Source organism: Gekko japonicus, unplaced genomic scaffold (assembly GCF_001447785.1).
Source record: "Gekko japonicus isolate JY-2015 unplaced genomic scaffold, Gekko_japonicus_V1.1 scaffold2429, whole genome shotgun sequence".
Lineage (NCBI taxonomy): Eukaryota > Metazoa > Chordata > Lepidosauria > Squamata > Gekkonidae > Gekko > Gekko japonicus.
In genome coordinates this window covers 162,828-187,331 of record NW_015165894.1, presented here as the reverse complement: position 1 = coordinate 187,331, position 24,504 = coordinate 162,828, and the positions used below count along the sequence as shown (strand labels likewise).

At 41.4% G+C, this 24,504-nt stretch overlaps 1 protein-coding gene across 2 annotated transcripts in view; it reads right to left on the bottom strand.

Annotated features, from left to right (window-relative positions):
- Positions 1-1,010: 1,010 nt before the first annotated feature.
- The window catches only part of IFNAR2 (interferon (alpha, beta and omega) receptor 2), a 28,679-nt gene continuing 5,185 nt past the window's right edge, over positions 1,011-24,504 (bottom strand). Inside the window, exons 4-12 of one of the 2 annotated variants that reach the window (XM_015411346.1) lie at positions 20,754-20,795; positions 18,821-18,944; positions 14,639-14,698; positions 14,349-14,384; positions 11,359-11,519; positions 9,954-10,096; positions 7,840-8,008; positions 7,519-7,640; positions 1,011-1,919 (exon numbers count right to left, since the gene is read on the bottom strand). In XM_015411346.1, the coding sequence (XP_015266832.1) occupies positions 1,269-1,919; positions 7,519-7,640; positions 7,840-8,008; positions 9,954-10,096; positions 11,359-11,519; positions 14,349-14,384; positions 14,639-14,698; positions 18,821-18,944; positions 20,754-20,795 (1,508 nt within the window). In that variant the 3' untranslated portion in view covers positions 1,011-1,268. The remainder of the gene's footprint in view (positions 1,920-7,518; positions 7,641-7,839; positions 8,009-9,953; positions 10,097-11,358; positions 11,520-14,348; positions 14,385-14,638; positions 14,699-18,820; positions 18,945-20,753; positions 20,796-24,504) is intronic. The other variant, XM_015411347.1, reaches the window with a different exon arrangement.

The following is a 24,504-nucleotide window of genomic DNA, read 5'->3' as shown; positions in this document are numbered from 1 at the left end:
TCTACTTTATTGCTGCTCTCAAATTCAGAATGAGAAAATGATATTCTTTGAAGGTTACATCCTTTTTTCACATGAGAAGGCTTGGTCCAAAAGGGGAAAAAATGGAAGCCCATTTAGCAAATCTTTTAACTTCCACTCCAGTCACATAACCAGATCCTTGACCATAACTGGTTCACAGAGGTGGTTTCCACTCAGGGATGGGCTTCAGTGGTATCCTTGCTGTTGGTATGCCTTCTGATAAAGCACAGTGTCAATGGGGCTTCCACATGGCAGGTTTCCCCATATGCCTTTCCCCTTATATTTCTGCAAGGGAAGGGGCTGGGAATTCAGAGACCCTGATACATATATTGTTGCAACAAAAAGTTCCCCCCAAGTAGCAGGGGGAGGAAGCTGCTGCTGTAGGGACAGGACAGGGAAAACGGCTGCCATGCGGGTGGGAAAATCTGTGTTTTCCCTCTCATAGCAGCCATCCAGGTTTTACTGTGATTGTTCCAAAAACTTTGGAGCAAAGCATGTTTGAGAAAGATCAGGAAAAAAGATGGGGAAACCCCAGATGGTAAACCAATGTACCACAGTGCTGTGGGGAACAGCGAAAGAACCTGCTTCCTAACAGCATTAAGCGCAGGGCAGATAACCTGTGTAGAAACGACCAGAGAGTCAGTTTGGTTTTCATGAGATAGGGGAGGGGTTGCTTCATCTCAAAGGGGAAAACAAACCAGACTTGATCAGAAAATCAGGAGTGTTGAGCCGCATGTCTTTGTGAGACTTCACATACTGTATAGGCACTGGCACTAAGGTGTCCCCAAAGTGGTGGAAGTATTGGCAAAGGGATAAATCCCATTGGCTATGACCTTCAAGAAATAGCAGATCCATTTTGTAGCAATTTTTCAATTACCAGCAAAGTGCTTCAGCCCAACAACATTTGATAATCACATAGAACTGATTATCAATTATTATTAGAAGTCCAATCTCAAGACTGGTTGTAAAATCAGATCTGAAGATACTGTGGCGGTGTACTTTTGCTATTTATTCTATTCAAAGCCATACATAAAACTGGATTTGTTTTGCCATCTTTCAGGAAGGGCTCTAGCTTGTTGTCAAGACGTGACAACTGAGCAAAAATTGCTACTAAGGATGGTTACCACACTGTTACACTTTCATGCAACTAAGAGCAACAGAGAACACACATTAACCAAGCCAGACATTCTTTAACACTGGAGTAAGCTGTCATATAGTGTTAGCAAATGGTAACTTTTCTCTCCATTGAGTCATCTTCTCATGTATTCACCAACCATTTCTGAATCTGATGACTCACTTTCTTCAGAACCACTATAATTTTGCCATGTAGGTGACATGTCAAGAATATCAGACCTCTGCGTATCCACTCTGTTAGCAAAATGTTTTGGTTCAGAGGCATCAGGATCACATGGTTCCTGCAAGTCTGATGTATCTTCTTGAAAGGAGATTTGTGTTGCCAAAGCTTCCCAATTTGTATTGGGTACTTCTAGCTTCACAGTATCTAAGTTAATATTTAAACAGCCACCACCCTCTGGTTCGGGTAAGGAGGAGGAGTTCATGTCAGAAGAAGGGTAAAACATCTGGTCTGTTGCACTGTCTTCTTTCTTAATATCATATTGAGAGTCCTCTGCCTCAACGTCTAACATTTCAGCTGTTTGACAGTCACTTGCAGTTGATGAACAGCCTATAGATACTGTATCTTCTATGTCTGTCTTGGAATGGGATTTTGAAATTGTGCCCAAGGGCCTGCGATTAGTATATATGGCATCTTTTTCATTACTACTTTCACCATCATAACTGTTTTCCCCAAACGTTTTCCCCCTCTCCTGGATCATCTGAATAGTGTGCACTTCTTCAGGAGGAGAGTCAAAGAGTGAATAGTTTAATTTTTGTGTGGGTTCCTGAAAAGAAAGAAAAAAGGGAATTTACAAACAGATGCATGGGGTAGTTTCAAAACAGTGCTGGAGTGTAATAAAAACAGTGGTGCTCAGTATATCACCTTTGGAATGTTCAGTATATCATCTTTGGCATATTCAGATGTCACAAACAAACCTCTGTTCATGATGACCTTACTGAGGCTTGTTGCAATGCTTGTGTGCTCTCCTTCTTTGAAAGCACCCCCCCACACACACATGTGGAGGCCCTAGTTTTGGAATCTTTGAATTAAACAACATTTTGCCATGATAATCAAATGGCACCAGTTTGGCCAGATGCCTGCAGGTGGGCATCATGGCAAACTGGAGTTTAATTCAGGCTTCTGAAACCAGGAAGCCTTCGTTCATGAATGGAGTGCAGGAACATGAGTTCATGCCCATCACCAGCAAACAGTGATGTGTTCATAAAAAACTTAGCTTTTGTGTTAATAGTTTATTAACATCTCACTCTCAGATGTTACCCAGCCTAGTTGGTGGTGGTGGTGCAGTGGCGGCGGCTCCTACACAAAAGCCTGGCGGAAGAGCTCCGTCACAAAGGGTGCCTTTAAAGCCCTTCATGGCCCATCTGCAGCAATGCCTTTCTTCATATGAGCCCAGGGGCACCACTAAAAACAGTTCAACAAGCTCTGCTAGAGGTGCGATCACATTGTCAGGTGAGGATGGTAGGCTAACAGTGACAGTTTTTTAATGTGCTTCTGACCCACTCAAACTTTCCTCCAGAAGACTAAAAGATATGTTACTGGTAGAATCTGATCAATGAGCAAGGAGGAAAAGAGGGAAATACAAGATTTGGGCTGGAGGTTGGAGCACTGTGGGAAGTCAGAAGGGGTGGGTAATTAGGAGAAAGGGATATATGATAGTTTGTAAGGTGGTGTATAGTGTGATTTATTGATATATCCTAATAAAAATTGGTTGTTTTTTTAAAAAAAACTTTCCTCTAGAAGATGTTAAGTTGCTTCTTTGTTTCTTTCTCTTTGAACTAGCATTTAGCAGAGGTCTCTGGGACTTTTAATAGTGCAGTTTGGGGTTGAAGGCCAGTGGTGTAGTGGTTAGAATGCTGAGCTAGGGTCTGGGAGATCCAGGTTCAAATCCCCACACTGCTATGAAGCTCTCTGGAGGAACTTGGGCCAGTCGTTCTCGCCCATTCTAGCTTATCCTCAGGGCTGCTGTAAGGATAAAATGGAGAAAGGGAAACACAAAGTACATTGGCCCAAGTTCCTTGAAGGAAGCATGGGATAAAAATGTACAAGTGCTACTATTAAACTGAAAACATCATCTTTATGGTTTTACTACATGTTTTAATGCATTTATAAATGGCACTGACTGCAGGATAAAGTGGCATAATGTTTAAAATGAATTTAATAACATTAAAAAATAGAGGGAAGTTTATCCATAGTGGTACAATGAAAAAACAACAACCCTGAACATCCTTCTAAGGCTAGATTGCATTACACTTTCTTCTTCCTTTGAAATGTTGGTTCCATGGACATATGTGGGAGAGAGGCTAAATGCATGTGTGTGAAGTATTAAGGCAGCTTTCAGAATCCAACAGTGCAGGAAGCCAAGAATGAACTTGGGGAGGTAGCCTTCTCAGAAGTGCTGCCTGTTCCATGTGCAGGGCAGCTAGACAGGCACAAATTAGGAGCCTCAATGCATGGATGAGATGATGGTGTACAGAGGAAGGGTTTAAGTTCGTTAGGCACTGGGATGCCTTTTGGAACAAGCAAGACCTGTACAAAAGAGACGAGAAGGAACCAGGCTGCTCGTACTTAAAATCAAAAAGATGGCAGAGCAGTTTTTAAACTAAATCTTGTTGACAAGAGATGAAATGTCTCTGGTTTGAGATGGCTCATCTCTAAGAGATGATGGGGTAGCTGTTACTGTTCTACAGGGAAATGGATTAGGGATGGCCACTGAGAGGGTAACAAACAACGTTAAGTGCCTGACAAGGTCTAGAGGCCACAGGAGGAAGGTTGCAGTCCTAACCTGTTTGGGAAATTATAGATGTTTATATGCAAATGTTAGAAGTGTCTGGGGTAAAATGGAGGAGCTGGAATGCTTAGTGTCAGAGGAAAACATAGACATTGTGGGTATTTCAGAATCTTGGTGCGATGAGGATAATAAGTGTGATACAATGATTCCTTTATATAAATAATATCAGGATAGGGAGGGAAGGGTTGGAGGTGGAGTGGCTCTGTATGTCAGAGAGGGTATATAATCCAGTAAAAGTGAGAAATCTAAGAGAAATAGGTTCGCTTACATAAATGCTATGGGTGGAAATAGTGTGCCCAAAAGGAAGGTTAACTCTGGGAGTTTATCAGCCTCCAGATCAAAGTTTAGAGGATGATTTAAAAACAGCAGAAGAATTAAGGAAAGCAGCTCGATGAAATAGTGCTATACAAATGTTTCAGGGAACTGTTGGAGGTGCAATAACAATAAAGGAACGCATTTACACATTTGGTGGAAATGTGAGAAAGTGCAGAGATTCTGGAAAAGTACCAAGCAATTGATAAAAGAAATAACAGAAATAGACTTGCCCCTGAACCCAGAAATCTTTTTGTTAAATATTACACCCAACGGTATTAAATATAATGAAACATGTATTATTGTATATCTAACCACAATGGCAAGAATCTGTATTGCTAGAAACTGGAAATCGGATAATATACCAAATAAGGAAGATCTGATAAATAAGCTCTTTGAGGTAATAGAGATGGATAAATTAAACATGTTTTTGGCTGGAAAGTTGGATGATAAATTTAACCAGAAATGGCACAAAGCCATAAAATGGTATGAGGAAAAATATGTAAATTAACCCCCAAATGTGAATATAAAAAAAGAGACAAATGTATGTATAATATGGAAAAATGTAAATAAACATTTCAAAAAAAGAAAAGAAATAACTGTATCATAATAGGTGATTTTAACTACCCAAACATTGATTGGGTCAATATGTGTTCAAGTCAGGAGAAAGAGATTGAATTTCTAGATACTCTCAATGACTGTGCCATGGAGAAGATGGTTGCAGAACCCTTAGGGGGAGGTAATCCTGACATGGTTCTAAGTAATACTCAAGACCTGGTGAGAGGTTTAAACATGATAGCACCAGTTGGGAACAGTTCCCATAATGCTAATAAGTTTAGCATTTATGTAAATTGGGAGTTGCCCCAAAAGATCAACACAACCACATTTAACTTTAGAAGGCATAACATCTCTCAAATGAGGGGGATTGTGAAGAAGAAACTGAAAGAAAAGGAAAGCAGGGTCAAATCTCTTTGGGAAGCTTGGAGACTATTTAAAGCTACAATCCTGGAAGCTCAGATACAATGTATACCGCAGGTTAGGAAAGGAACGAATAGGAATTAAAAAAGGCCTGCATTGTTAACACACAAAGTAATGGATGTAGTAAAAGGTAAGAAGGATTCCTTTAAGTCTAGTCTGAGTGAGGTAAACAAAAGGGAGCACAGGCTTTGGCAAATAAAATGCAAGTTGGTGATCAGACAGGCAAAAAGGGACTATGAGAAACATATTGCAAAAAACCGAACAACATAAAGACCAACAATAAAAATGTCTTCAAGTACACTAGAAGCTGAAAACCAGCCAGGGAGGCAGTGGGACTCTTGGATGACCAAGGAGTGAAAGGATTACTGAAGAATGATAAGGAAATGGCAGAGAAGCTCAATACATTTTTTTGCCTCTGTTTTCACTGTGGAAGATGGGAGGTGCTTGCCCACTACAGAGCTGCCTATTTCAGGTGGGGTGTCAAAAGACCTGAGTCAAATTGAGGTGATGAGAGAGGAGGTCCTACAACTGAAAAATTAAAAACTGACAAATCACTAGGCCAACATGGCATACATCCAAGAGTTCTGAATGAACTCAAACGTGAACCTGTGGATCACCTGACAAAAATATGCAATCTATCACTAAAGTCTGCCTCCATTCCCAAGGACTGGATGATAGCTAATGTAACCCCCATCTTTAAAAAAAGTTCCAGAGGAGATTCAGGAAATTACAGGCTTGTCAGCGTAACGTCGATACTGGGTAAATTGATGGAATCTGTTATCAAAGAGAATTAGTAGGCACACTAATGAACAAAAACTATTGAGGAAGAATCAGCATGGATTCTATAAGGGAAAATCTTGTCTCACTAGAGAGTTCTTTGAAGGGATTAACAAATGTGGACAAGGGTGACCCAGTAAATGTTGCTCACCTAGACTTCCAGAAAGCTTTTGAAAACATTTCCTTTCCTATGAGGAAAAGTTTAAGAGGTTAGGGCTTTTTAGCTTGGAGAAACGATGATTAGGGGTGACATGGGATAGAGAAAGTAGAGAAAGAAGTACTTCCTTTCTCACAATACAAGAACTCATGGACATCCAATGAAATTAATGAGCAGTAGGCTAAGAACAGATAAAAGGAAGTACTTCTTCACCCAAAGTATAATTAACATGTGGAATTCACTGCTACAGGAAGTGGTGGTGACTACAAGCATATTCTTTTTTTTTCCCCAATATTTTTATTAGAAGATTTTTACAATACAGAATAATAACCGGTTACAAAAAGCAAAATTTCAGAAGATGCAAACCGCCTCTACTCAAATCAGGCATATATATCTTACTTTACCTAAACTTTATTAAAGTCCTAACAATTTTTGAACATATCTAGTTGTAGGAAGTCAGATGTATAGAGTGTTCTAATTAAATTGCATTATTTTGTATTTTGCATTAGCAACGTCTATCCAATTAAATTGCGCTAACAATATTTTTTCTAAGATCGGGCTCCAAATACTCAGAGGGTTATAAAATTCGCACTCGTTTTTAATTGATGAGTCATATATAGAGAGGTTTTCTAGCATAAATATATCCCAAACTTTATTAATCCATTGTGTTAATGTAGGTGGGTTTCTGTTTTTCCAATTCTTCGCAATTGTAATCTTAGCATATTCAAGAAGGGATTGGATATACATGTGGAGCAGAGGTCCCTCTGTAGTTATTAGCCACAAGGTACAGATGCATCACTATGTCTGGCAATGATGCTCTGTATTCTTGGTGCTTGGGAGGGCTTCTGGAGTTCTGGCCCTGCTGGTGGACTTCCTGATGGTACCTGGGTTTTTGTCACTGTGTGACACAGAGTGTTGGACTAGATGGGCCACTGGCTTGATCCAACATGGCTTCTCTTATGTTCTTATGTTCTAGGTGAGGGGAAAGTGTGTGTAGTTCATAGCAGGAAACACAGAAGTGGCTTTAAAGACTTCTTATACTTCTGTGAAGCTATCTTACAGTATGATCCTATACACAGTTACACTTTGTTAAATGCACTGACTTCAGTGGTTTTAGAGGGGTGAAACAGATTAGGATTACCTTGGTTCAATGACAGTGCAAAGATCATACCAATGTAAGTCAATAAAGACTAAGGGAATCAACTGGTTTGACACTTCAGTGGGTTTCACAGACACAAGGATATATTTCCTTGATTCTGCCTTACCACTGCAGAGCTGAACTCCCTCCTTTTGCACCATCTGAACAAATACCTGATGAAAAGTAAACAGAAGTTTTCAAAGTGTACATACCAAAACTTTGGGTCTTTCTTTTGATTTTAAGTCACCAGAGCCTGCCATGTAGTATTGTAACCACACAATCATTCCAACTGCTAGCGAGAGAAATATGCCACATATGACTGGGATAACATAATCTGTAGGTTTAAAAGATATTTGGTTAAACAACATTGCATTTCAGGGTTCTTGCAAAACATATTTTTGGTTTAGACCAATGAATTCAAACAAAAGTGTTTATGTTACTTAAAACTCTTTTTAAAAGCTATTTTAAGATATCCCTCCCCACAGTAAATAGTTTACCAACAAATGATGTCATTCCACCATAATTCAGGGTACCTGATTTATCCTTGGAGCTGATCACAATGCATTTCCAGGGAGATGGAACACACTTTTTACTTGCAGAAGAGCTTGTATCAACGGAAACACAATAATTTCTGTTTTGATGCAAACCTTCAAAAACAGTGTAAAAACTCTCTCTTTCTGTTGTATTAGCGTATACAATATCCTGCAAAAACAGATACTTTAACTTGAAAACTGCATCAAGTATGCTGGCAAGGACAAATATAAATGTGTGAAATGGTAGGATGCACTGCTATTAAGTATGAGTAGGAGAGTGCACTTTACATCTCAGCCATAAACTCAGTACAGGGCCTTAGCAAGCTACCTTCTCTAATTAGGGCTCCGTTACACATCCCTGCCCTATGTATTTTAAATCACAGCTGTTTCTTTTGCAAAACAGGCTTTGGGGTAGTTTGATCATGGAGAACTGCATGGCAACAGAGGGGAATTTGAACCTTTCATCACCCGTTGTTGTCTCACTGGGGGGGGGGGGAACATAACAAAACAACACCCTGGACCTACTTTTACCCACACTGGAGAAAAATGATTCTACTTGTAAGTTTTCACTCTCAGGAGTAAAAAGTAGCTTGGGGTGGTTTTGGCCAGTGAGACAGAGAAGGAAAAAGCTATAGTTTCCATCCTTCCCCCACACCATTCTTGTCTTTGATCAAACAGTCCCAGAGCCTGCATTTGCAAAAGTCATTTAGAAAACATGGAGAGGCAGAGACATGATACGCTAAGTTTAGCCCGAAGACTGAGCATTCTTAACAAATGATCATAAGAGAGGCCAAAATGGATCAGACTACTGGTCCATCAAGTCCTGTCCCCTGTTTCAGACAACGGCAGAGAGATCACGGCTTAGTGCTGGAATGCCTGTTTTGCATGCAGAATCACTCCAGGCTCAGTGCCTTGCATCTTCAGTTCAAAGATCTCAGGTAGCCAATGTCAACTGTCTATGATCCTGGAGTGCTGCTGCTAGGCACAGCAGACTAGCTAGATGAAGCAGTGCTCTGACTCAGTGCAAGGCAGCTGAACAAGTTTCTTATAAGTTTCCGCTCATCTGCATGTGCTGCAACAGTGGCATGATGGCAATGATATACTAGTGTAGAATCACATTCTGCTAGTTTAAGGTAAGTCTCATCACATGCACTTGGGAATTGTGCTGCTGCTATACTATTGAGCATATACTTATTGTTCCAGTAGGAGGTCTGAAACAAACTGAATCTTCCTTATCAATCCAGATTTCACCTTCCACTTTAGCACCAATGGATGTGCACGCTAAGCTGCCCCATCCATTGCAAAGAATGGGGAGAACCATCCATGTAGGAGCTCCATATGCATACTGGAGCACAAACAGGACCATGGATCAAAGGGTGGTACTATAAATGATAAAATATGCTATAGCTGAAAAGACAAGAGAGTTCAGTGAAGATTTTTCTAATTAAAATTCAACAGTCCGTTTGTTATATGTGGCTAGCTGGTGGGACTACATCACTGCTATTCAGAGGTCCCCTCACTGGCTGCTGATTAGTTTCTGGGTCCAACTAAAGGTGCTGGTGAACATCTTTAAATCCCTTCATGAGCTGGGGCCTATATACTTGGAAAACTGCCTCTTCCTCCATGCTTCTGTGTGGCAGCTTCATTCTTCGGCAACAGTCCAGGCTCAAGCCTTTTCAGGGGTTGCCCCATGTGCCTCCTGAACAGCCTCACAGAAGAGATTAGGGGGCTCCTGTTGTTGTTGTTGTTCAGTCGCAGTCAAGTCCGACTCTTCGCGACCCCATGGACCAGATCACGCCAGGCCTTCCTGTCTTCCGCCGTCCTCTGAAGTTTGCTCAATAGGGGTCTTCTACCTTTCTGGCTTTTCAGAAAGGTTGCACAAAGGAGCTGTTCCAGAGAACTTTTGGAGTAGTCCAAGCCTGGGAAGAGGGGGAATACCACTGGTGGAGAGCACTTGGTATGTTTAGACTGCTATAAATGTTTTTATATCTGTTGTTTTTAATATTTGTTTTATAAACATATTTTACATTGTTGTTGCTAACCTTGGGTCCTGAGATGCTTGGGAGAAATGTGGCATATAAATATTTTTTAAAAATAAATAATAAACCTCTTACCTGTTCTTCAAAATTCACAGCTTTCACTTTTATTGTATACTCCATTCTTTTATATACATTAAGTAATGAAGAAAGAATTTTCACTGTCACATTAACACAGCTTGAACAAGTAGAAATGTTAAACTCAGGTGGTCCTAAGCATGCTGTTTGAGAAATAAAATAAAGAGGTAATAAATTCCATTTGCAACAAGTGATATTTCTGGCTTTCATATATGTTGAAGGAGGTTAAAATAGATCAAATCATTGTTGGCTGTCATCCTAATTCTGATCCTGAAAGTCAGCCCTGAATCTACCAGCTAGCCCTGTGTGCAGATGCTAACTTCTATTTTGGGATGGAAGTATGCATTAGATGAGAGATCTGTGATCAGTTCTTTCACTGTTTTCTTTAGTACAAGGGGCAATTTCGTTTGGGGCTACAGCAGGAGTATGTGTTTAATCCTCACTCCTCACACCATTCCCCAACAGAAATTGTCCCCAGGAGTTGCATTAGTTGCAGTAGGTGCCTGTCTTTTCCCCTACCATACCTAATAGTAGCTCTGGGAAAGGGAGAACAATTTCCACCAAAGAAATGGTACCAAAAGGAGGTGGTTGGTCAACCTTGGCACTGCAGTCTTGAACCACATCCCACTCCCCCCCTTCCATACTGCCTTTTACAGAAACCACTGGAAGAGCCAATTGTGCATTTATTCATGTCACACATAGCTTGGTGCTAAGATTTGTTCTTGGCAGCTATTACCATAGCCTGTGGGCCAAGCTAGATATGAATCTTGGAGATCTGTGAATGGATCTTAATAGTAATTTTTAATTTGTAATGGTATATGTGACGATCAGGGTCATGGCATTTAACTCCTCCTCTTCATGTGGTTTCATTCACTGAAACCATTCACTCCCCAACAGGCTGTTGGTATCCGTGAAAGGGACAAAAGACAGAATCCTCTCTTTGTGTCACCCCCACCCCTTCTAAGGCTGGTAACAATATAGGATGTGTTTTGGTGTATGTATGTGAGTGCTGGTTAACTCCCTTATCCCTGGGCAGCAGTCCTGATGTACATGATGCTCATTCAGAGATCTCTTGAGCATCCTGTTTGGCTTGGCCCCCAATTCTATAAAGAGGAAGGCCATGCAAGAGTAGACACAAAGGTCACAAGCAGACGCATCTGTGAGGGCAAATCCAAAACGTGCCAGTACAATAAAAATACAATAAAAATAATTGTCAGTTTGCTATTCTATAGTGATATCCACATTTCATTTTGTCTAATCACAGGACATCCCTGAAGGTCACAGAGAAAGCTTTACAACCTGTATGATACATGCATTCCTCCAAGCAGCGAGAATATTTGCAGTGATGTACATAGCAGCAGGACTGGAAAATGCTTCAGAAATGAATACAGAACAATGTACTTACTATCTGAATATGGAGTGAATAGGTAGCCTGAATAATTTGCTGCATGTTCTGGGAATGTCGTCAGTGCTATCACATATGTCTTGCTAGGATCTGTAAACTCCTTTGTCAGGTTACAGAACAAATGTGTGATATTGGAGCACTCCTTGATGTTTTGAAAACAACTTTAAACGGAAGCAATATAAAAACAAATTAGACCAGCAAATAAAAGAGCAGCATGCACACTGACAACAATGTTGGGTACCAGTCAAGCTGGTATATACTTTATCTTGCCATGAAAATTCAAATCTTAATTGACTGTGTGTATCCCAGGCCACTGTTCCTATTACTTGTTGGACCTGTGTGCTTGCCGACTCCTCTGTTGCTGAGTCCTTTGACCACCAGAAGGTCTGCCAATCCTACCACCAGGGTCTCGAATTTCACCAAGCACTGCCCACATATTTTTAGACTTGTATCTGCAGCCTTAAAAGTCTAGAAACATGTTTTAAAACGGAACCAAACGTTTAAGCAGTCAAGACCATATACTTGAGTTTATACTTGCACAGCAAACCTATGAATGCATACATATGTAACATATAGAGGCTGGAACCTGATGCCTAAAACACTGTTGATTGGAAGCTGGGAAGTGAAGACATGATGTTCATTGTTTAAAGTTATTTCACTTTAAATACTTTGGTGTATACAGTAATGCGTCATACTAGAGGCAGGGATTTCAACAATCAGCCTCTTTCCTGAGGACTGACTCCAATGAAACGTTAGTAGCTCACATTCAAGAATCATGCAAACCTCTGTTTTCCTGTTACTACTGTACTATAAAATCTATATAATTAGCAAAGTTGGCCAAGTCTTTGGATACTTAAATCCGGTGACTCGAGCTGTGAACGGGCAAGATAGATCTTTCTGCAAACCTGAAAAATACCCCAGATTTGCAGAAAAATCTGAAATCTAAATAAAATAAAATACATTGGGGGGAGAGGGTTAAAAAAACCTGAAAATGATAAAAGGAACACCTATAGCTTTAAGCAACGGATTCCCTCAGTGGCTGTTGCTAGGCAACCACAGTATTCCAAGCTTGGTTCTGTCAGTAAAAAGCAAGAGGAGGGGCCGATGTTGGCCTTTGAGGGAGGACTCCTTAGGGCCAGGCCTGACTAGGGTTTCCAGGCTGTCCTGCCCCCTGAAGGGGAAAACAGCCACTCACTTAAGCATATAGGAATGCTATTCCAGCATCCAATCATCTTTGAGAACAGGGATGGAATACTGGAGAGAAACACAGTAGGAGTTCAGTTCAGTTCTGCCTCAGGGAGAGAGCAGTGAGAGCTCAAGTCTGGCTCAGGAAAACAGCAGACAGAGTGAAGGGTAGCTCTGCTTGGTAGTGTGGTAGTGTGGTTTGGCTCTACTTCTGACAGAAAATAGAGTACCCCCAATTAGAAAGATCCAGGTGGTCAGCTGTGTTGGTCTGAAGCAGTAGAACAAATTTTGAGTCCAGTGGCATCTTTAAGACCAACAAAAGTTTATTCAAGGTATGAGCTTTTGTGTACACACACACTCCCTCAGCTACACTCAAATGGAAGTTAACAGTTCATATATATAGGCAAACTAGCATACAACTTAATGAAGATGTTTTGACATATGAAAGACTAAACCACAGCAACAAGCAACATTCATACGGTCACCATTTGTTTGGACTTAATTGGGGGGGGAGCAGTGAAGTAACATAGATGTCAGAATGGAAAGGGAAATTACTGAATTACAGTCAGAACAAAAACCTCCCCAGGACTTAACAGGGATATTGGTCTCTTATCTTGTTACATATGTTAAACTCATTCATATGTATTCTCACCAAGAAGGGCTATACATCCACTATATTTTAGTGGATTTCATTTTTGGAATAGTAAATTAGAATATTGGATGTAATGCAATGAATATTGGAATGTATTTCTCTAACACTGCACCCCATCTCTAAGAAAAGGATATTGTTAGTTAGCTCCATGCTTGAAAGGAGACAAATGGAGTGTAACAACAGAGTCACAGTTTATTACTCTTAGAAGGATACTTTTACACATCTGTCTCATAGTTTGACATATTTTTAAAAGGGAGGTAAGAATTTTTCATTTGAGCTGTGTCACATGAGCTAGACGACCCCTCGTCGCTGTCGCTAGTCCCCTGCTGCTCCGACCTATACGCCACCGCGTCTTGCCTCCCGAGGAGTGGGAAGGGGGAACCACAGAGGCCTCAGATGGTCGGGAGGGGAGGAGGTTACGTCACCACCCTCCACACTCCCTTGGCACACTCAGACAAGTCTCTCTCGCTTCTCCCTTCGGTGCTGTCAGTGTTGCTTCCTCCTCCCCGGCCTCCGTTTCTGTTCCCCCTTTTATTCCCACCCCATGTCACCTGCTTCTCTCTGTGGTCCGCCCTCCCCCCCAGTTACGGCCCCGCCCTCTCCTCTTGTACCAGGATGCTGGGCTGGGGAGTGGCTTCCTTCCGACCCTAGCGTCCCTGCCCATCCCACATCTCTCTCCCTCCAGGCTGCTCTGTGCTGTGGGCGGGCCCTTGCGCCAGGCCATTCTCACTCCTTCCAGGGCACCCCCCCTCCTGAGCTGGCCGTTCCCCAATGGAGGCGCTGCCCGGGCACCTCAGAGCCATCCCGATGGGTCCTGGGGGCTGTGGTGACGGTGCGTCATGTCGGCCTCTGCCTCCGGTAGGTTCCTTTGTTGTTGGGACTGGGGTGGGCGGCGATGCCGGAGTCCCGAGCGGCGGTGGCCAGCCCTGGGGAGGCTCGCCCTCGGGACAAGCTGGCTTTTGGGGATCATGTGATCAGCAAGTGGAAACATTATCCTGTTTGTAATTTAGCGCACTCTCCCAAAACCTCAGCATGATATAGGTTTAAAATATAAGTAAAAACATCACTTTGCAGTTCATGCTCAAAGCTGAAAACCATCCACACGAGCTTAATTTATATATTATTTATCATTTCGCTGTATAGCCTATCTTACCTAGAGAACTGGGAGTAGGTAACAAAAGAAAAAGTCCTGGAACAGAATAAAACTGAATCAGTCATTGACCTTTTTATACTTAAGACACCTGACTCCATGCAGTTGTGTTTAAGCAGACCATGACTGTCTAAATCTATGGAGGCCTATTATTCATCTACACATCCAATACACAAGTGATTACAAAGGACTCTAAGTATCAAAAAAACTAACTATTAGATGTTCTATTTTGTAGTTTCAAGGACAGACAAATACATACTTGGACAACTGCTTCTAAAATACTCCTTACTTACTCAGCACTGTTGATGGAGGAACTTTCTTGTTCATCTTGCTTCGATGTGATGAGACATTCACTACAAAGAAGCAAAAGCATTCTATATGATTTCACACTTGCATCAACCAGTGTTTGCTTATGTCTTTTTAAGCCCATATAGACTCTACTACCTCATGAACTACAAGCTTTATCTTCACAATCCATTGGCTCTTTTTAGCGCTGCTTGAGAAAGACAATCTTTCCCCTGTTCACAAATGGGAAGTTGACTTAGTCTAAACTACAGAAAATGACAATTGACAGGCAGTTTAGTAAGACATCCTGTGCCTCCTTATCTATCAGCAATTAGGAAACAAGATATGGGAACATGTATAAACTTATGTAGCAAGTGCTATCTGAACCTTGCCCAGAAAAAGAATCCAACGGCAATTTGGTTCCCCTTTTGTATATATATTGAGTCAATACCAGAGGATGAGCACAGTCTCATTAAATAGTTGTACCTATATATACTAACTAGAACTCTTATTGTTTTTCTCACTTGACCCCCTATTTTTGGCTTTATGTTCAGCACATTATGTTATTTTTCATTCTTCCTTTCCACGCTTATTTTATTTACAGGCTGCTTAAAGTTTTTGTCTTACTAGGAATCTTTACTATTAGATTCAAATGTTAGATCTTGTAATCGGTTTATGGACTGATATTATTATATTTTGTAATTCATTTAACTGACTGACAGAAAGTCTTGTAAAATCATACTTGTAATATGCCCTGTAAGAAAAGGGAACTATAAATGATGATGATGATGATGATGATGATAATAGATTAAAATATCCTTTTGATGAGTTCAACAATCTATATATCTGTATAATAATAGCCAAGGGTCCCCTGTGCGTGCGGACACTTATTTCCGCAGATCTGGGGCACATGGAGGGTAAAGAGATTTTTCTGCACAGTTGGGGCACTCCCCAGGGTTGCAGAAAAATGCAAAAAGTTTAAAAAATACACAGGGGGTTAAAAAAAACCCCCAAATTTACACCAGAGCCAACTGAAACTGAATTTATTGAAGACAGAGGTCCTGCAACTGGGGCATAGGGGACTGGGACTGGGCATCAGGCTTCCAGCCTTTGACGGTGCCCCACTGGTGCCAATGCTGAAGGTAAGGAGCCTACGGTGTTCCTGGGTGCCCTGCTGATTTTTCTCATCTGAGGCAAATCAGGCAGTTGGCCCCATACCTCACCCCCCACGATCTGGTTGCGGTGACCCATGCAACAGTCACTTCCAGACTGGATTGTTGTAATTCTATCTACATGGGGCTTCCCTTGACTCTGCTCTGAAAGTTGCAACTAGTGCAGAACACAGTGGCATGGGTGTTGATGTCGCTGCCTGTGCGGGCATGTATCTGCCCGATGACCTTTACTGGTTGCCTACTGAGTACCAGATCTATTTCAAGGTGTTTTTAAAGCACTAAATGGCCAGGGGCCTGCATATTTTCGAGACCGCCTCTCCCCATATGAGTCCCATTGAACATTCTGCTCTATGGACCAGCAACTCCTGGTAGTCCCTGGCCCTAGAGATGTCTGACTTGCCTCAACTAGGGCCAGGGCCTTTTTGGCCCTGGACTCTGCCTGGTGGAATGAGCTACGTTATAAGATAAGGGCCCTGTGGGAGTGTTACAGTTCTGCATGGCCTGTAAGACAAAGCTCTTCCGCCAGGCCTTTGAGGCAGCAAGCATCCACTTTGATCTGGCCTCCCTTCCAGTGACCGCAGATCCTAGAAGCCGACTGGAACTACAATATTATCTGTTGAGACGCATTGTTGTCTTAGTTTGTTGGTGATTTTATTGATTGTGTGTTGGTGATTTTATTGATTTTAAGGGATTGTTGCAATATGTTGTTGCAATATGTTGCAAATATGTTGTTGCAATATGTTGCAATATCTACATTAATTGCAGACCTGTATGTTGGAACCCGCCCCAAGCCTACAATGTGGGAAGTGTGGGATATAAGTCTAATGAAACAAATACATAAATTAATTAAATAAATACTTTTGCTTCTCATCTGTCTTTAGCAATTTTAAGAGTTTCACCAGTCATCCATTCAGGCTTTTCTTTTGTTTTGGCTACAGGAATAATCTTTGAGCATTTCCCCTTGATAATATCTCTGATTTCAACTCATAGCTCTTCCAGTTCTCATTCACTTGACCTAAGTAATGCAAACCTGATGTTTATATGGTTTTTAAACTCTTCAGGAATGTTGCTTAGATTGTATTTTGGCACTATGACTGGTGTTTTTCTTTAGCTTTATTATAATTTTCAACGTTAACAATTCATGATCTGAACCACAATTGGCTCCTGGTCTTTTTTTAGAAGACAGAACAGAGCTTCTCCATCTTCTGCTTCCAATGATGTAATCTATTTGATTTCTGTATTGGCCGTCTGGTGATGTCCATTTATACAATCATCTGTTAGGCTGCCTGAAGCACGTGTTTGCAATGAATAAATTGTTGTCTTCACAGAATTCTATAAGTTGCTCTCCTGCTTCATTTCATGCTTCAAGCCCAAATTTTCCAACAATATTTGATTCTGCTTTGTTTCCTACTTGTGCTTTCCATTCACCTATGATTATCAACACATCTTTAGGTGTGTGATCAATTTCTTCCTGTACACTTGCATAAAAACTTTCAATGTCTTCCTCATCAGCATCTGTAGCTGGGGCATAGATTTGAATGATGGTTATATTGATAAGCTTTCCATGAAGTCTGATTGAGATTATTCGGTCAGACTTTGCATTACAACTCCTGACTGCCTTGACTATATCTCACCTTACTATTCGAGCAACTCTGTTCCTTCTGTATTTGTCATTCCCCTTATAAAACACTTTGTAATTTTCTGACTGAAAAAGTCCTAATCCAGGTCACTTTAGTTTGCTCTGTCCCAGGATTGCAATGTTTAAATGTTCCATTTCTCATTTTATGATTTTGAGCTTACCTTGATTTGTACTTCTCATGTTCCAAGTTCCTACTATATGTGTCAAAAAGCATTGGACTTTCCCTTTGCATCCATTCAAATCAACAATTGAACATCCTTTTTGGCTTTAGTCCAGTTGCATCATTAAGAATAGTGCTAGTCATAGTTGTCCTCAGCTCTTCCCCAGTAGCTGATTGAGTCCTATCTGACTTGGAGGTTCCACCTTCCAGCACTGTATCTTTTTTCACTTTGGATTGTCTCATCATACGGTTTTTGAGGTAAAAATTATTCAGAAGTGGTTTACCATGGCCTTCTTCTGCCCAGTACTAACCAAGGTTAGTTGTAGCGTCCACTGCTGTTGTCTATGAAAGATCACCCACCAGTGTCACCTTCCTCTACTGCTGCTGCCCAGTAGCTACCATTCAAGGATTCCTCCGCCCCATCACCATCGGAAAACTGTCCATTCACTTGTGCTGATGTGGCTGTTGATCCCCAAAGGGGGGGGGTGCATCTTCGTGTGGTCTCTCAGCTGTGACCATTCCGCTTTGAGTAACTCTGCTAGGAGTTTAGACCCATTACAGTATTGCTCTCAGCTTTGCTGACACAGAAACCCCCTCACCACATTAAGATGTGCATCCAAGAGGAGGAAGCTCTCCCCATGTTATTCTTTAACACTTGGATGGCTCATCAAAGAAACAGGCTATTGCTTTACATTTATGGCAAGGCTAAATGCTGATGTTTAAATTGTCAGGTTTATCAATGCAAAGGTGATCATGTCTCTTGACAGGGCAAACTGTTAATCCCTGGGACTGTTGAAGGTTGAGAAAATGACAGGAGGGAAGACTTAAACCCCCTCTCTCCACATGCCAATATCCAATCCAATACTACACCCCTGGAAATTCATTTCTAAGCACAGAATTCTCAAGTAAATTCTGAGCAATAAAACTGAGGCAGAAATGTGACACTTTTGTAATGTGTGAATTGGTCCTTATTTTATTTTATTTGTGCATCTTTCCTGTTTTCCAAGAAGCACTTTGTTTCAGGAATTTAAACAGATATAGATAGATAGATAGATAGATAGATAGATAGATAGATAGATAGATAGATAGATAGATAGATAGATAGAGATAGACAGGCATATATATACACACACACACACAACACACTAATGACATAGTAACTTATTAAACTTCTGTAATAATTTGCAAAATGGGGATAAACATTATAAAAAATACAAACCCCCAAATAAAATACTTCACGTTGTAGTAGGTTGGTGCCCGTGTATTATTTCCAGCCTCCCATGACAAACTGTACTCAAAATTCTGTCGCTTTATCGTCAGGTTGAGTGGTGACACAGATGTTCCTAATGGGACAAAACATCAGTTACTAATCTTAGCAAGAATGGGAAAGTACAAATTCTACTCTGCATGCAAGATTAGTATTAGTGTACCCTTGGGTGCCTCCCCCTGCCCTGAGCAAAATATAAATGCAGTCATCATGGCATTAAAAGTCATATAAATATAATGCAGTCATCATGGCATTAAAAGTCATACTTCTCTAATTCATACTAACTGAACTGGAAGCACAAATATAAAGCAGAGAAGAAGAGGAGGAGGAGGAGATTGGATTTATACCCCGCCCTTCACTACCCAAAGGAGTCTCAGAGTGGCTTACAAACTCCTTTCCCTTCCCCTCCCCACAACAGACACCCTGTGAGGTAGGTGAGGCTGAGAGAACTCTGACAGAAGCTGCTCTTTTTCAAGAACAGCTGTGCCAAAACTATGGCTTGCCCAAGGTCATCCAGCAGCTGCGAGTGGAGGAGTGAGGAATCAAACCCGGTTCTCCCAGATTAGAGTCCGCGCACTTAACCACTACACCAAACTGGCTACACCAACAGTGACATCTAGATTTTAAAAAAAGAGACAGTGCACAGGTCTATATATAAACCAAGAGCCACAGCATGTTTTCCTTCCACTGCCAATGCTGAACTTTCATTTTCAACTACATTGGCAAGCAAATGTAACGCTGTTGTTTGTCTTGGTTTTCTTCCCAGTCTTCAACTGGCTATTACCCCTAAATCTGTATATTTATACATTTATATAGAGATGTATATATTCTTAGTGCCACCTGTAATTCATAATCATTTTACATTAAAACATTTTTAATGCTGAAAAATTGCTTCAGGAATGGACAGATGGTAGCTTAGTGACCACAATGACTTTCTGTCCATATTCTATTGCCAACAGGAAGAATGGGTTTCTCTTGAACTCAAGGTGGTAAAGAAGATAGGTATGCCTGCCCAAAATGTGGTGAATTCACTTCCGCTTTAGGCTTGCCACTGAAATTATGTACATCTGTACATAATTTATAGTATAATAGTATAATAATATAATATAGTATATATATATAGTATAATAATAATGATAGGAGCTGCGGTGGCTCAAGTGGTTAAGACGCTGAACTGCAGGCTGTGGAAGGTCGGTAGTTCAGCAGTTCAAGACCCGGGTGCCGCATGACGGAGTGAGCTCCCGTCTCTAGTTCCAGCTCCTGCCAACCTAGCAGTTCGAAAGCAAGAAATTGCAAGTAGATAAATAGGTACCACTTCAGTGGGAAAGTAACAGCATTCCATGCACCTTGGTGTTTAGTCATGCCGGCCACATGACCACGGAAATGTCTTCGGACAGCGCTGGCTCTCTTCGGCTTTGAAACGGAGATGAGCACCGCAACCCTAGAGTTGGATTTGACTGGCTTTCGAGCAAGGGAACCTTTACCTTTTTACATGTCTTTAGTCACCCAGCTAAGCAATGGCACAGTTACTAAGGATTTCTCTTTGCAAATACCATTGGAGTGGTATTTCCTGAAGGATGGAGCCTATAGCACATTTAGGAAGGCATGCAAAATAGTTCTATTTCAGAGCTCATTTGAAGGAAGGTGAACTGCCTCTGCAGGTTAAGCTGTGTGTTTTTAAAATCTGTACATTATTTTTATCTGTTAATGGATGTCTATATTTTGTGTTTTGCAGCTTCAAATGGCACTGTTGACCACCCTGTGTCCAGGGAAAGAAGGCAGTATATAACTATTTTAAATAAATAAATAAAACGACTGCAAGAACATTTATTCCAACTATCATTCTTTGTAAGCAAGATCTCTAAAGTGGTTTGATAACACTTACCAGGTATGCTGTACAAAACTGAAGTCATAGTACTGATGTATACTATAAATTAAAATGAAAATTTATCTTTTAGAAACTCTTTTTAAAAAGCAATTCAGCACACAAGACAGTCAATAGCTGTGTGTATACTACTGACTGGAATATACTTCCAACAGAAAAGAAACAGTACAGTACAGGATCCAGAATTAGAGTGTCATAGCCTTCATTCCAAAAGCAAAAAAAAAAAAAGTTTTAGGCCCCATGTTTGTACCACAGAGTTTGAAAATGGGTATTAGGTGATAAAGGGAACCTTGGACTGAGATCAGCCTCTCAGCTTGGGTGTCAGGGGGTCTGTACATCCCATTTTTCTCCATAGTTTCTTTCATTTGCCCTCCCCAGTGGCATATTTTATGAAGCCTTACAAGCTCTTTTCTTAGCTCCTTCCTGGCAATCTCAATTCTCAATTTTCAGGTTTCTAAATATAGTGCTACCACTAGAATAGATTACGTAAAGTAAACATAATGCTTAATTGTATAATTTATTCTACAAGCACCAGTTTCTTTCAGGAAGAGTTTGGATTTCTTGTTGCCATGTTTGCCTGGTTCTGTCCATATCACAGAAGCAACTGCATTCAATTAACCTGTTACTATAAGTGAAATATGGGGAGCTTTGTTCTACCATGTAATTTTTATTTAAGAATCTAAACTAAAAACATCCCTGAGCTAAATTATTATCTTTGTGAGAGTGGCTGGAAGTTGCCAACATCCTGAAAAACAGCTGTCTGTGCACTGTACAATTGCTACAATGAGGAACCAAGCATAATCTATACAAAATCATCACAGATTCTTCTTGGGTCTGCCTTTCCTCCACACTTCTCCATTTCCTTTACATTTCCTCTTTGTCAAACTCAAAATAGATAAAGTTCACTGGTGCTGAAGCAGTCTAATGGAACCAAACTATTCTGCAGTCACCCACTGTGACTCAGGTGCCCTGACTTCTCCTTCTAGCTATGCTTTAAAAAGGTGCCTATGACATTTCATTGCAGATTGCAAACACTACATCTTGCCCCCAGAAGAGGGTAAGGATGCACACTTGAGCTTTTGCCTTGTTGAAAGCAATGCAACATGGATACAGTACACTCATGTCTTATCTTGCTCAGGTCATTTCACTGCATACAGAAAAGTCTACCCAATTGGGATGACTATGACAGCTCCCACCCAGCTGCCAGACAAGAGCCTTCCCTGAGGGTCACTTGTGGCCTTGCCCATTTTGCTGTTTCTGTTTAGACCTGGAACTGTCACTGCTGTCTCTGCAGCACTGCCTCTGTTGGTGGTCAACTTTTTAAAAAGAGTAAGCATGCTGCATTTGAGAAAGGGGATTTGTGAGAGGCTAGAAGCCATGAGGTGCTTAGGACTGATCAAAACTGTGGAAACTAAAGGCAAGGGAAGTTTTGGTCTGATAGAAAATGAATACAGGTATCATTTCACTGAAATAGAAATCCATGTGGTATAGTGGATAGATAGTTATACTAGAAATATGGAAATATGGAGTCGCAGAGCTCACTGGGCTAGTGAGGAAGATTTAGTTTCACAGACAAAAATCTACCTCACTGAATTTTGTGGGGATTAAAGGAAGGGGGCAACCATGTGTATTGTCCAGAAATCGTTAATGGAAGGGCAGGGCAGATGTGTAACAAATAAATAGAACTCTGTTTCTTATGGGCCATGTCTCTGTAGTTGGGTCATGTCTCTGTAGCCAGTTAAAACAAAGTTTCCTATTTGTTATTTGTGAAATGGAATAGACAGCATAATATTATTAAGATGTTTCTCCTCCATCTTCTCTAAATACTTCAAAACTGTACATCTATACCCATAGTATGTCTTCTAGAAGGGAGCACAAACGATCATGCACTAAAAAGGTGATGAACAGCATAAGTAACTTCTAGGCCAGGGCTATTTTTGGGCAGGAACGCACAGGAACAGAGTTCCGGCTGGCTTCAGAGTTGGCCACACCCACTACAGCCAAAACCTCTGCGCATGCGTGGCTATGGAGAAAAGGCCTAGAGAGCGACCCCCCCAACTGTAACTCCAAGGCAGGCGGGCCAGGGGGGCCCCCTGGAAGGATCAGGGAGGCATTTAAATGCCTCCCCGTGCCTTCCCCGGCCTGTCCAAGGGCCGGCTTGCCCGGGTGCCCCACAGCCATGGGGTGCCTGGGCAAGCCAAGGGAAGGTATGGGGTGTGGCCTAATATGCTAATGAGCTGTGCTGTCAGGGGTGTGGCCTAATGTGCTAATGAGTTCCTGCTGGGCTTTTTCTACAAAAAAAGCCCTGTTCTAGGCTATGATTTAACCACATCCTCCTTTCTCATTCTCATATTCTTTTAATAACAAGAAAAGTTTACCACAGAACTCTGGTAAAGTGCAGCTGCTAAAAAACCTACACGAAAACAACCAAAACAAGACTGCAGACCTATTCCAATGGCTCTCTCCTCTACAGACATGGCATAAACTGGCCAATTTTACTAAGCTTTGCTATCATTGTTGTTCTCTCACTGAAATGAATAGCTTGTACAGGGGTATGTAACCTTTTATAGGTTGCAAAAAATATGCAACATATATTTATGAAGATGTTTGTGTGCCAGCAAAACTGGGAGACATGTACGGACAAGCCAGCCCCAGCGGTGCTTCTAGCATTCCAGGGATTCAGCCTGGACTCGGCTAGCAGCTGTGCTGGTCTGGGAGCTATGAGAGGAATAAGCCACAGCTTTTGCCTCCTCTGATACTGCTGGCCTCAGCAGTGCTTCCAAAGTTCCTTGGCTGGAGATCTGGTCCTGGCTGCCATGCAAAAGGCTCCAGTGTGCCACTGCTGACACCTGTGACAGGACTGCCTATCCCTGAACTATTGCACAGCAGGAGCAGGATTAATTCTGTTCATCAGTAGACAGACAAAAAGCATCGTGGAACATTAGAAGCTCAGGCCTGGTATACACATGCAGGAGAATGAGGAGGGGAAATGGAAATAGAATGAACGATATTGCTTCTGACAGCAGGAGGAGAATATTTTGGAATGCTCCTATATGTTAAAATCTCCCCACAAACATAAAAGTAGCAAAGCAAACAAAGAGAGGGGTGGGCATGTCCCCCTGCTCTGTTAGCTTCTTCTGTGTGTGGAGTTTTTTTATGCAAAGGAAGATACACCTGGAATTCACCTCCTGTAGTTTGAAGTGATACAGGCCATTCTGCCTTGTGGGAGTTGCACACTTCATTCTTCTGCATGTCCCAAACCAGGCCTTTACATGTGAAGAGAGAAGTACACAGCTGGAGGAGTTATTGAAGTTTCAACTATAACCACCCAAACAGCTGAAAAAATAAACTACTTTCCTTTCTAAACTAGCTTGTCTGTTTAATTATGAAATCCAGTGCATTTAAAACATGTACCTCAAACAGTGCATCCAACTAGTTGTCCCAGTGGCATACACATAATTGTGCAGCATGGCAACTTGGGCAGCAATCCTAGATGGACTGAACAGTAAAACACTGCACACAGTACATGAGACCACAAGACTTACTTCTAAGTAAACACTATAAGGTTGGGCACTGATTTACTATGACTTTCAATGCCATTCTAAGTAAAGCCACTCCATTCTAAGCCCACTGATTTCAGTGGATGCTGGGTCAAACCTACATGATTTCAGTGGATGCTGGGTCAAACCTACATGATATGATTTCTAACAAGTCAGGCCTGGGTTTCCTGAATCTGCCTCAATTTCCCTAC